This window comes from Struthio camelus, chromosome 1 (assembly GCF_040807025.1).
Source record: "Struthio camelus isolate bStrCam1 chromosome 1, bStrCam1.hap1, whole genome shotgun sequence".
NCBI lineage: Eukaryota > Metazoa > Chordata > Aves > Struthioniformes > Struthionidae > Struthio > Struthio camelus.
Window position 1 is genome coordinate 123,496,945 of NC_090942.1, and position 13,067 is coordinate 123,510,011.

The 13,067-nt window shown below is 43.5% G+C and overlaps 1 protein-coding gene across 5 annotated transcripts in view; it reads left to right on the forward strand.

The window, feature by feature from the left end:
- IGSF5 (immunoglobulin superfamily member 5) overlaps positions 1-13,067 on the forward strand; it is a 46,225-nt gene that overhangs the window by 1,281 nt on the left and 31,877 nt on the right. For 4 of the 5 annotated variants that reach the window (XR_011135586.1, XR_011135590.1, XM_009679488.2 and 1 more), the window contains exons 2-4: positions 2,379-2,457; positions 10,756-11,076; positions 12,119-12,427. Coding sequence is in view for 3 of the 5 variants with exons in the window: in XM_009679488.2 (XP_009677783.2) it covers positions 2,400-2,457; positions 10,756-11,076; positions 12,119-12,427 (688 nt within the window). In the remaining 2 variants the exon portion in view is untranslated. Of the gene's footprint in view, positions 1-2,254; positions 2,458-10,755; positions 11,077-12,118; positions 12,428-13,067 lie in introns of all 5 variants that reach the window. The other variant, XM_068914184.1, reaches the window with a different exon arrangement.

The following is a 13,067-nucleotide window of genomic DNA, read 5'->3' on the forward strand; positions in this document are numbered from 1 at the left end:
CGCGGGGCGAGAGAAAGGAGCAATCCCTTTCAGCTCTGCGCTGCGGCACTCCCCTCTGCAGCTGCCCGTACAAAAGCGCCTTAGCACAAAAAACGTCGACGCGAGGAAAACATGACATCTTTCAAAACGTATCAGGCAAAACTAAATCAACTCAGAAACTTAACCCCCCCCCTCCCAGCCACCCAACCCACACGCGCACACACACACACACCCTGGCGCACAGACTCCACTTAAAATGTTGATTAATTACCAGGGCTGCCCTTCAGGTTTCGGAGGTGAACTGAAAGCCTGCAAAAGAGCGCAAAGCAACCGGCCAGCCGGCCATGTAAACAGCTTCCCCGGCTAACTCGGAGAGACGCCCTGTTTCGAACCCTGATTTGCGAGCAGAACTATAGTAGAGCTTGGCACCACAATGAGACGCTTCTGGAAAGGCAACAAAGGCGGTTTTGTTGTTTGGCCTGCTGGGGCCGGCTGCAGCGCGCAGCTCTCCCTGCAGACGGCCGGCGCCGTGCCCTGGGCCTTCCCCTAAGGCACCTCGGCTTACCAAGTGCTACCTACCCTTTCGCTACAAAAAACAGCCTTCCTCCCACCGCTCTCAGAAAAGCGGCGCTGGAAATTAATGCAGGATCGTAGTGCGCAAGGGGGGAAAAGACTGCTTGCTCCAGGCTAGCAAAATAGCTGGGTCAAGGGCTTTTTGTGTTTTGTTCCTTAATGCAGTTTTGGTTTTAGCAAAAGGGAGATTTTAAAAATGTGCTCGTTAGAAGAAACGCAGAATGTCTCTGTGGTGATACTAGTATTTATGCTTTCCACAGAGCTACCGCAAAGGCCACCTCTGAAAACAAAATCACTTCCCCGACAAGAAGGTTGGCCTGGGCAGGAAACGGCATCCTTTGGCCTTTGTACCTTTCGTGAACGCAAACTTTAATTTCCCAGCTGAGAAGTTTGTAAACCAAGCAGCATAGCGAAGCTGCCTCCCACATATTTTGAGGGGGAGGAGAATAATACCACAGAAGCGGATCACGAACGCTGGAAAAACAGAAAATGCAGAAGTAAAGTGATGGCTCCCACCCTATCTCTATCCCTTATCTCCATCCACTTTTGAAAGCTGTTGGTATTTCATTTGGGGGTGTAAAACACTTTCTGGGATGTGAGTCAGGTTCAGAGCAATAGTCCTGGGACCCCTCTGTTGCGCTAGTATCTTTTATCAGTCTGATGGCTCAGGCCAGGAGCATGAGAGGAGGTTCTTCAGAGTGTTCTTCACCCTTGCTCCGAGCGGGGTAGGATGGGGAGCATGGGGTGGCAGGGCCCATCCCTCCTGGCCAGGGCGACCCACAACTCTGGCTGCCTGAGAGGTGCAGCAGCAGCAGCAGCAGCAGCAGTGACGGTAGTGGTCCCTCACGGGGATGAGGAGATGTGGTGCAGGTAAAAAATCACTCCCCATTGCAGTCATTACCCCCCTCCCCCGCAACCCACAGCTCAGAAGAGGTCAGGGCTGGTCTCCCTCCCCTTGCAGGGTCTCTTGCACAGGGCTGGGCATCAGCTCACACTTTACAAATGGAGCAATTAGTCCCCCAGTGGGACTAAAGTCAGCAGTGCCTTGTGCAAGCTGGAGGAAGCCTCCTGGGTTGTACAAACAGGTGTCCTAATTTTGCAATTAAATGCTCAGAAGAAATTGCGAAACTACTCTTTTGGATATAGCGATGCACTGGGATATATTCCCACTTCCTCTCCCTCCTCCATTGTGACCAGAAAGAAAGCTGCCTGGTGTAGGAGACCTCACCTCAGTGCCAGTTTCTGGGAAGCAGTAACAAACCCTCCATAGGGAGATCTGCCGCTCTCCAGCCTCACAGGAGCAGCTCATGCCTGGTGCAGTTGTTTTGCATGACAGTAACTGATGGAGCCCAGGGCTCATTAGTTGGCCAGGACACCACTGGCAGCACAGCAAGCGCCCCCGCACTATGTGTGCAATTGTGGGCAACCAACAGAATTATTTTTCCCAGCTGTTTGTGATTAACTTTAATGATGTAGATGGGTTTCCCCTGTCGTAGTTAATCTTGAAGCAGTAGCACTGTAATAGCCAGGATGGACTAAAGACGCAAGAGATGCAAGCTCCGTAGGGGGAGGGTACTTTGCTGAAGAAAGGTCTGTGTACTGAAAGCTCATCCACTTCTTTCAAACAGTTGTTCTGATAAAAGATACTACTTTCCCTCCAAACCCTGCCTCACTTAATCTTCTCCACTTGTTTGTAATACAGGTCACACAAAGTCACATTTTATTATAAAACGCAAAGCAGGAGCTCATTACTGAGCTTCTCAGTAAGTTATGTCCTTCAGCTGCTTCTTAAGTGTGCCATGACTGCTGGTGACTTTCTGTCTTAGGGACCAGGAGAGAATGCTCCCATGGAGAAGTTCCAGAAATTCATTTTACTTCCTTTCATCTTAACTGCCTCGCTAACAGGTAGGACACATTCATAACCCGTGAAATGAGCCACCGTGGACAAAATATGTGAACTGATTTTAAAGGCATGTAAATGGCAGTTACTGGCAATATCATACTGAACAGTAAGTCCCAAAGGGGAATCATTTAAAGTGTTTAAAATGAGTAGGTTTGCATTTCAAGCCTGAATGATCTCATGACTTTTAGTCGGCTGGAGTGAGCAGGGGACGGAGTGGGGAGGAGATGGAGAACCTACCCTCTTACTTCCAATGAGAAGGGATGTCCTGCTTATTTCTCCCTCTGCTTATGCTCATCCTCCTCCCGGCTGCTTTAGGATGGGTCTTGAGGGGGCATCTGCATGAGAGCTCAGTATCAGCAGTTGATTTTGCTTCCAGCAATATCATTTTGCTCATTTGCCTCCAATTTGCATTCCACATGCCTGAATTTCAAAGTGGATTCACATAAAAGACATCTTGGTGGCAGAACTTTAAAGAAAATGTGAATATAAAGTAACCAGTTAGGTAATGGAGACAGGGTTCATTTGTTTGTTATAGCACAGCTGATTTTTTAACAGGCTTTGAAAGAAAAGAGTGGCAGGGAAGGTACTGTCGTGGCTTAATAACTGGTGAAAACAAACACAATGCAGGGATAAACAGTGAGTTTTCATTGCAGAGTGATATTCCCAGGGGAGCTGTGCACAAATCCGTGGTATTCAATAAACTCTTAAACAGCCCAGGGAAGAGGAGTGAAATATGAGGTGGCAGACTTTGCAGGTGGTAGAGAATTACTCTGGGCAGCCAAATCCAAAAAGAGACTATGAAAATTTGCAAGAAAATGTCATGATGCCGAGTGAGTAAGTAATAAAGGAACGGAACAAATTAAATGCAAAGCATCACTTAACTAAAGATGTCTAGTGGGGAAAAGAATAGACATCTTGGAGACTGTGAACAGCTTGCTGAGAAAGAGAGAAAATTTCACTGCTTAGTGTCTTCGACAAGGGAAATGCAATAAAACCTGGCATTATATAAATCTACAGAAAGCTTGTGTCTTGAATACTGGTTGTTGTGTTAGTTGTTATATGTGTTACTATTTCAAAAAGAACATGTTAGGCCTGAGAAAGGTATAAAGCGTGAAAGGGTAATCAAAATTATGAGGAGAAGCTTCACTAGACAGATTTTTTTCAGCTTGGGAAAGAAAAAGAAATAGTAAAGGTTTATTAAAATAATTAATTATAAGGAGGTAAATGACGGAATGCATGTTGACATATTCTCATAACAAAAAGAACTTGAGGCAATGAATAAAACGATCAGAAAGAAGGTTTAGGGCAAACCAAAGGATGTACTTTTCCTCTTAGCATATAATTAAATAGTGAAGTTCATGGTCACCTGATATGGGGGATACCAAATTATAAATAGGCTGAAAAGCATATTAGGCAAATTCATGGAGGATAAATGTGGTGTGGATTCAGTGGTGCAGATGCAATCATTGGCTCAGGCAGTCCCTAAACCTCCCATTTTTGGTCACAGGGAAGTTATAACAGGGAAGCCTCAATTTTTACCTGCTCTGCTTCTTGTATTGCCTTCCTAAGCGTCTGCAGCAGGACACTGTGCGCTGGAGGATTTCACTAATGCTTTTAATGAAGGACAACTGCAGTGGGTGTTACATTACCCCACCTTGCCCCTAGGCTATTGCTGGTGGTGATGGCGTGCTCCTGTCCTGGGGAGCCTGACAGCTAAAGACCACTAATGACAAGAGACAGCGTGGAGAAGCAGGAGGTGTCTGGCAGCAGGCCCAAAGGGGCTGCAATAGACAGTTGTTAAATAGTGCATAAGAGAAGAGATGGGAAAAGACATCTAGGGGATGTGGAGAGGAGGTTTGTGTGTGGGTGGGTGGGATCACGAGTTGCGTACCAGTGGATTGGTACTACGTGACAGAAACATCCTATAAGCTTTTTAAAAGGGCTTGTTAACATAAGCAAACAAACCCGTCTTTCTCTGCAGGCTTTGACAACCCAGCTAAAACCTATTTTGGTTTTCAAAAAGCTTAGCTTCAGGGCTGTTGGTTTTTGAAAAAAAACTTGTGACGTGCTGAAGAAAAATCTTGCTAAATCTGAAACAATTTATTGCAGAGTCCTTGCTGAAGCAGTGGGAGAAGAAGTGGGAAAGCGATGAGGCAAGGAAGGCATAAAACCACGGGGTGGCAGGGGGAGGGTGAAGTAGAGACTGAATAAAAAGTAAAAAGAAAAAAATAATTAAAGCAGACTGGAAGGAAAAAATGTAGGAAACTAAACAGAAATGGCAGAGAAGGAAGGGAGGGAGACAGAGCCTAGACACAAAAGGTGAAGGATAAAATAAAAAGGCAGGCTTTATGGAAGGGAGATAAGAATATCGAGGAGGAGAGCATTTTGAAATACTATGATGAGGCTGAACAGGTATCATTAGGACAAAAGGATAAGCCCGTCCTGTTCTTCACTGTGCTTCATCCAAATTAGTCACATAGAAAAGTAGGAAAGACGGAGTCAGCTGAGGAGGGCAGGGAAGGAGAAGGTAGCTGTGTCTCAGTGCCCTTTCTGCTGAAACCTTCAGTGTGAAAAAGTGGTCCCTTAGTGACAGTTAGTTCAGATAGGGAGGGAAAAATGCTGGTGATGAAGCGTGGTTCTTTGGCAAATAAGGTTCCCTCAGCGCAGGCGTCACCCACCGGAGTCCTGAAAACAATACATAAGATGTACTTTTGTTTCTTCAAAACCCACTGTGATGGCCATGACAGTGAGCTTGGGTGACAAACGAGGGAATAAACAGCTCATAAAGGAGCTGATGTATTTTTGGATGCTGTTAAGAAAGACTGAAAACTGAAACGCCATAAACACCTTTCAGTTAAAGTAAACTTTTGCCAATAGTTATTCCTTTGTAAACATTTAGTGGCATGCCACAGGAAAGGTGTCCTGACTCAGCTTTGTTCTTCAAAAGTAAGGATATAATGCAGGATCATGTAGACAGCTAAAGTTTCCCTTACTGCAAAAGCATCAGTGAAGATATTGGTCTGGACAGGATTTCTTATTGGTTGTGTGTGTGGAAGCAGATGTTAAACCAGCTGTTAAGAGCTGAACACATCATTTCTGCAAAGTACAATGAAAATCTAGCCTGAGGCCTCAATTTGTCTAAAAGCAACTAGTTGCAAGATATTTTTCAAGCAGCATGTAAATGTAATTAGCACTGAAATTTACTCCTTTGCATGAGAAAGAAGGCCCAGCAGAAAGGAATTACAGCACTAGGTGAAAGCAGCTGGCCTAAGGTCCCCGTTCTGTCATGCATGTCCTCTTTGACCTTACACGAATTACTTTATCGGTGTTTGTACCGGCGTTGGACAATGGGACCACTGTTGGTTTGGGACTCCACGTGCTATTGCAAGATAAAAAATAAAAGCGAAAAGATAAAGCGGCAAGGTTACAACCACTGGAAATGTCTTAGCAGGAGGAGGAGGAGAAGGCTCATGAAGTGAGGCAACTCCAAACAAGCAGAAGGGAATGCCAAATGTACCACTCTGTGCCAGGGTGTGCCAGCAAGGCAGCAGGTGGTCAGAGCGATGAGAAAGCCAGGGTACTTAGAGCATTTTTTTTCTCAGAATTTTCTGCCTAAGGAGGTCAGCTTTCATTTACAGCAGAGACAACACAGGAGCTCTGCAAATAGAGGCTGCAGAGCCTAGCACAGTATTTCCTCATCCCTTTCCAGATCTTCGCTCCTTTTTTGGCTGTGCTGCGGTTTTGCAGAGGTCCAAAGGGAAGCCAGGTTGAGCTGCTTCCTGCTCCTCAATCCTCCTGCCCTATAGGATCCTTCCAAGACTCATGGGCCTCTTCTGTAGCTCACAGAAGTCAGTGGAAGGTTGTCTATTGCTCCCAGCAGATGTAGTTGGTGGAAGAAAACGTAGAGCCTGCCATACCTGTGCACTGTTAAAAATCACTATGTTAGGTAAATGAAGGAATAATTCATACCTACTTGCCTGCATTGTCTTGATGGACTGAACGAGACAAAAACAATATTAGCCATCTATTTTTAGGATTGATGATCAACGATTATTCATGTTTAGGGATAAATTTGAAGACCATAATGGAACTCTCAGACATGATCTCATAGCAAATGATAGATTAACAACAGGCAGTGTACTGAAAGTCACATCATTTATTCAGAGCCATAGCAAGCCATTAGTGTCCTTAAGAAAATAGAGTGTTTACACAAGCTAAGAAATAAAATACAAATGCACAGGGATCAGTTTTCATTAATAGGAACAGTGTGGCTAAATACTGCTGTGCTCTGCTATGCAGTTCTTGGTTCATGGGCAGCTAAATATATTTTAGTGTTAATTCTAAGAAGGGTTGTGTATGGCTCTGTCTCTCATCACGATAGCTGTTCGTGTCAGCTTCAAAAAGTCAGGAAGAATTCAAACAAGGTGTGAAAACCAAAGAATTCAGTACATTAACACGTTACAGGCCCTATGGGACATACAGGGAGTAGTATTGCAAAGGCTGTTTACAATTGCAGTCAAGAAAAAATAGATAATTCAAAGACTCATTCGAGCTTAGGACAATGTCTCAACCGCAGTAATATCAGTTAGGAATAGAAATCATGATTGTTTGATCTTGAACACCAGGAAAAGGATCATACTAAGTGAGGAATGGTCTCATTGGAATGCACCCCGTCAATGCAGTCTCAGTGTAATTCTCAATACGATGAGAATTAGAAAATTCATAGTTGTGGAAATGATGCCATCCACAGACACGTGGGGAATCCCTGTCATTCAGAAAGTGACAAATAGAAAAGAGAGGAGGAATTGGGTTTTGGCTGTTTTGCTGGATTAACTGTTTATAAAGCAAGGCATTAAGCTATGTATATAGATTTGATCACTGAGGTAATCTTCAAGCTGTTGCATGTTTTAAAGCATAACAGTTCACCTTTACAAGCCTCAAGAGAGCTTTGAATAACTTAATGGAAAAAATGAGCCATTGAAGTTGAACTGAAATATGCTTTATCTTGTATTATCTGGCTTTATTAATTATCAGTAGAAGCAGAGTATGCTTTTGATTTAATGTTTTATTGCTCACACTCAGATAAGCTTAGTAGAATGCTGTGCATGGTAAAGGTAACATAAGCCAGGATAGTGGAAAACATTTTTTTAAAGCGTTTTGTAAACGTAGGAGAACTCAGAGTCAATCATACAAAGACATAAGGAGGGCTAGGCTGGTAAAACCCAGCAAAACAAAGAATGAGAAGATTCTCATCTGTAAATGCATGCAGAGGGTGGGAGGAAAGAGGGGAACTATTTATATTACAGAACAATTCTTGGCACAAACCTGAGGAGATATAAACTGCCTAGGATTAAATGCGAGCTGGAAATTAGAAAATGATGTTGACCTCAGAGCAATGAGATTATGGACCATATGCCTTGGGTGTGTGTATGAAGGTTCTGGCTGCAGTACTGTAACTGAAATTAGGCTCTGGTTGCATTTATACAAGTATTAAACATCTCTTTTGTGTGAAACAATGCAACGTATCTTCCCCTGCTCATGCCAGCTAGTGACTGAATGAAATATGAATTTTGCAGTAAGTTGTAAATTAATATATTAATGAATAAACTACCCAAAATGAACAAAACCTGGGTCCTTTAAAAAGCACTTCATTGTTCTGAATAGTCTTAGCAAGGGAATAACAGCCATTTTAGACTTTCTTTCTCCTGGAAAATAATTGAACTCTTGTGCTCAGGCTAAATTTGCAGACACAGGGTTTTAATTACACTACCATGGACTGCAGGATGCAATTGCTGTAATTATGCAGGCTATAGCCTGAATCATCAGGGTAACGCTAACAGTCCCTGTGCTCCTCTGGATGAACGTTTCCCAGTAAGCAAAGAAAGACTTACTGATGAGGTAGACCTCTCTAGCAGGACCGGTTGGTCACAGAGAGCTTGTGAAATCTCCATCCTTGGAGATATTCACAATTTGGCATGATGAGGCCCTGTGCAAGTGATCTAACTTTGAAGTTAGCTCTAGTTACTGCCTGGACCAGGGTGTTGGGCTAGAGACCTCCAGAGGTCCCTTCCCACCAAATTCTTTCTGTGCTCCTGTCAAAGTGTAACCACGTCACAGCAAGGTGCAGGGGTTGCTGTGCCTGCCTGTGGTGTGCCAGCTTGGTTACCCTTGCCCTGACCCTGCACAAGGCTGAGAGGGAGCAGACCTGAGCTGAGAGGCAGTTGAAGGGGCAGCAGCAGCCCCAGAGTGGGAGGGCAAAAGAGCATCAGCCGGTGAGATGCGGAGCATCAGCAATTTTCTGAGCTGAGCCTCAGCAACAGTGTCCTTTGCTCTCTGCTGCACCTGCAACTGGCAGGGTTGCGGGTTGCAGCACCTTAGTGAGAACGACCAGCTTACAATAACTTACCATTATGTGAAATACCATAATATGTGAAAGACATCAATAAACTGAATCGAGGACAGTGAAGGGCCACCAAAATGGTCAGGGTCTGGAGCACTTGCCCACTGAGGAGAGGCTGAAGAACCGGGGCTTGTTCAGCCTGGAGAAGAGATAGCTATGGGGGGACGTAAGAGCAGCCTGCCGGGACCTGCAAGGAGGTTATCGGGAAGATGGAGCCAGGCTCTTCACAGCAGTGCATGGCAGGAGGACAAGAGACAATGGGCATAAGTTAAAACAGAAGACATTCAAACTCTGTATGAAGAAAATCTTATTCAACATGATGATAATAAGGCAGTTGCTCAGAGAGGTTATGCAGTCTGCATCCTTGGAGGTTTTCAAGGACCTGGTCTGACTCAGGGCTGACTCTGCTCTGAGCAGGGGATTGAACTGAAGACCTCCTGAGGTCTCTTCCAACCTGAATTATCCTGTGATTCTATGATCATTTAGTAACTACTCCTCCTTGAAAACTATTGATAGTACCTCTGCCTTTGCTCTACTGCACATGGATGTAGCGTGTTTAGGGGAACTGAGCCAAAATCCACAGGAAGGTCACAAAGTACAAAGACCCAGGGAAGCAGGTGACTAATTTCACACAGTGCTGCTCTCAAGCACTATTTCTAAGACACCAAACCAGTAACCTGGATCATTCTTCATGTTTGAAGGTTTCTCCCTCAGGGAAGACGAGGGTATATGAAGTCCTCTTTCTGAGAAATGCTTTAAGAGTTACCCGCTTTCAAAATGGCACCTATTTCCCTTGGCCATGTTGAAAAGATGGTCTCTGCCTTTGTCTTTTGCTTTGTGCTCATCGGAAGTGAGTGCTTCTGCATCCTCATGTGCAGGGGACCACCCTCCGCCCAGGCAATGGCTGTGCTTTCCTTCCACTGAGGGCAACGGGAGGCCCTGGGTATGCTGAGGAGGAAAAGAAAAGAAAAAGCCCTCATTAGAGCTGAGCTCTGAGTTCTGAAAAATAATAGCCAAATGAACAGTATCTTTAAGGAGAAAAACTCATGAATTACAGCAGAGCTGGTTAATAGAAAGCCTGGGAAGGTGGAGGAGAATGCATTTTGAATCATGCATAAGAAAAGCAAGGAGGAGGGGAAAGCGTATGGAAGGGGGTAGAAAAGAATCACTGGCAATCTGGGGTATGGGCAAGGGAAACATAGTTAAGGGACCTGCTATGTACTCTGCTATGTGCTTCAAGTCTAGAGAACTCACATATTTTTCCTTTTTAAGGGTGAAAGCATTTTCCTTCAGCAGTAATGATAAGTCTGGCTTTCAGTGACTCCCTGAAAACAGAAATTTAAGTGATTTGGGACTGGGAGGCAGGGAGACAAAAAATCTAGTGCTTTAAAAAAAATCTCTCCTGGAGATTACCTGAAAGATTAGATTGTTTCTACATTTCCATCTCTAAATAAGTTAAGATATTTTAATCTATAGAAGTCTATATTTCTTGGGTTGAGAAAGATTGACTTGGGGATCCATTATAGCAAGCCTATGTAGCATTTGCCCACAGCTTACTGCTGTGTGCTTAACAATGCTCAGCTGAGGTTTCATTTTACCATAGATAATTTTTAACTATTTACTGTGATGCATTCCTGAAAATGAGATATGAATCTTCTGAAAGGACCAGGTACTGAAGGAAAAGTCAGAAGGAAAGTGCCAGCACAGGTGAATCAACAGCCTTTCCTGGTATGTAACTAAGTGCTTAATACCCCACTGTTCCCAGGGAATAATGTCGTTTGAACCAGATGTCCTTGCTTTTTATCCCCTTACATTGCTGACCATAAAAATTCAGCCAAAGGCCTTAGCTGATATTGGTGTTTATGTAATTACAGATTGCGTGTTTTTTTCTTCTTTCCAGGTCTTGGCTTTTGTTCTTCTATTATAACTGGCCCTACTAATGCGACAGTCCTTGTTGGTTCAGAAGCCCGATTTAATTGTACCGTGTCGTTAAGATGGGTAATTCTCATCTGGCTGTCAAAGGGAAGTCCTGTCCTCACTGTGGTTAATCCTCAAGGAGCTATTGTAACATCAGACCGCTTCACCTCTCAAAATTATACCAGCAGTACTGGGTTTACCTCAGAGCTGATCATTCACGACACGCAGCTGAGTGACTCTGGTACAATAGTGTGCAGCACCCAGCAGCCTAATGAGAGCACCTTTGCGTTTCTTTCTGTTCAAGGTGCGTATGGCCGCCAATGGAAAGCTATTTTATTATAGTGTGCTTAGAGAAATCCTGTGATGGACTGCCCAAATTATCTCTTTGAAGGAATACATGCTCCTATGTAACATTCTTTGTCTCCTGTCCTCCTTGTCTTAATTTTACTGTCACAGCAGGTTTCAGAGTCACCTTCGGAGTGCCATTGAAAGAGGATTGAGCTGCCCTTGTTTTTTCCCATTGCCTCTCCTTATTCTTTATTGGATTTTGCCTGAAGGGTGTATCAGGCCCACAGGCAGTCAGACAAAAATGATCTTTTGGGTAGGGACAGTGCGAACTACCCCATATGAACATCTCTGTGCATCAATATTCTGCTCCTTTTTAGTGCAGATCTCTCTTCTGCTTTGTGATTTAGGACGCAGTCCTAAAGCCAGCTTATTTGAGTTTGATTTAATGGAGTGTAGAAGTAAAGCCCATGAGATGCAAGGTGATACTCTTCATATGATTGCTGCTGTAAGCTGCCTTTTCCAAGGGACAAAAAGCTCCTGTGCATGAAGCCCCTGTGTATGAGACCTCTTCCTCCTCAAGCATCATTAGTGCCACAGTGCAGCCAGTAAAGCAGAATCTAACCAAGAGACACTATCCATTTGTCAAAGAGATACTTCACACAACAAGAACCCCTAATCATCTACCTGTAAACTTTTCCTGATAAACCCCAAGAGCATGCTTAAAATTTAGAGAGAAACATGGTTATTACATTATGTTGTCCTTCAGCTGGAAATATATCAGTACAGCTAAAAACTATAATTTACTGCTTTTTATTGAAAAGGCACTGCAGGCTGAGTCTAGTGTTTTAGAGGTATGGAGCAATAATGTGTCCTTGAAGCTGCAATATCTGCGTTTTTATATCATGCATATGGTACGTCAGTGGTAATAACAGTTGTTTTGAAATTTGTATCTCAAGGCATGTCTAATTTTGGGTATCACGGTAAGATTTGAAATTATCAGTTGGAAAGCAATGCATCCAAATATTCTGAAGGAACAAAATATCTTTTCCGTTCTACAGTTAATGGATCTTTAGTCATCAAAAATAGCACCTTTACAGTAAAAGAGAACAAAACAGTTGAAATTGTTTGTGAAGCCTTAGGATGGGCTCCAGCTCCAGACATTACCTGGATGACAAACGACTCTTTCATAGATAAGTCGAGGTATGTTACCAAGCAAAGTCAAGGATCTAATGGCCTTCACAATGCCATGAGCATCTTAACTTTGACTCCGACGGACACTGAGATTTTGACTTGTTTAGCTGATATAGAAGCACTCCCTAGCCCTCAGAATGCAACTGTAACTGTTTTTTTTCTCAACTCTACTCTAGGTAAGTGGATGTTTGTTGTACTTTGCCTATGCTATTTTCTCAGAACTATGCTTTTTTGTTTTGTCTGGAAAAATCTTTTATTTGCAAACCAAATACTATGACGTGTGCAGAGGTGATATAATTAAGACTTGGTTGTCACAACTTCATGCAGCGCTATGGTTATAGTCGCTTCTGTAAGAGGACTGATACAAGTCATGTGAAACAGAAAGTCCTACCTAGGACCAGTGTGAACAAAATGAATGAAGCAGCAGATCTGCCACTGATTCCTACTGTGGATTCATTGCTAACCATACTGGCCTTGGCTCCTTCTACAAGAAATCATCTAATGAATTTAGATGTGAAACATCTTTGATTATGTCATGTCCCATGTATGAAAATAAAATTCTAGACCTCATTTGCTCAAGGCCAAACCCCCAGGTGAAACTGTGTTCTATTATATTCGATACTAGCTTTACCACTGACTTCAAAAAACCTTGGATTTCACTCCCAGTTTCTGCACACAACCCAAAATAGATTCTGCACTAGCTCTCCAAATGCAAGTAGAAAGTTCTCTGTATAAACACTGAACAGATGTGGTGGAGCTGTCGTAGTCTGCTGGTAACAATCCAAAGCTGCACTGAGCTTGACACCTAAGTGGGGC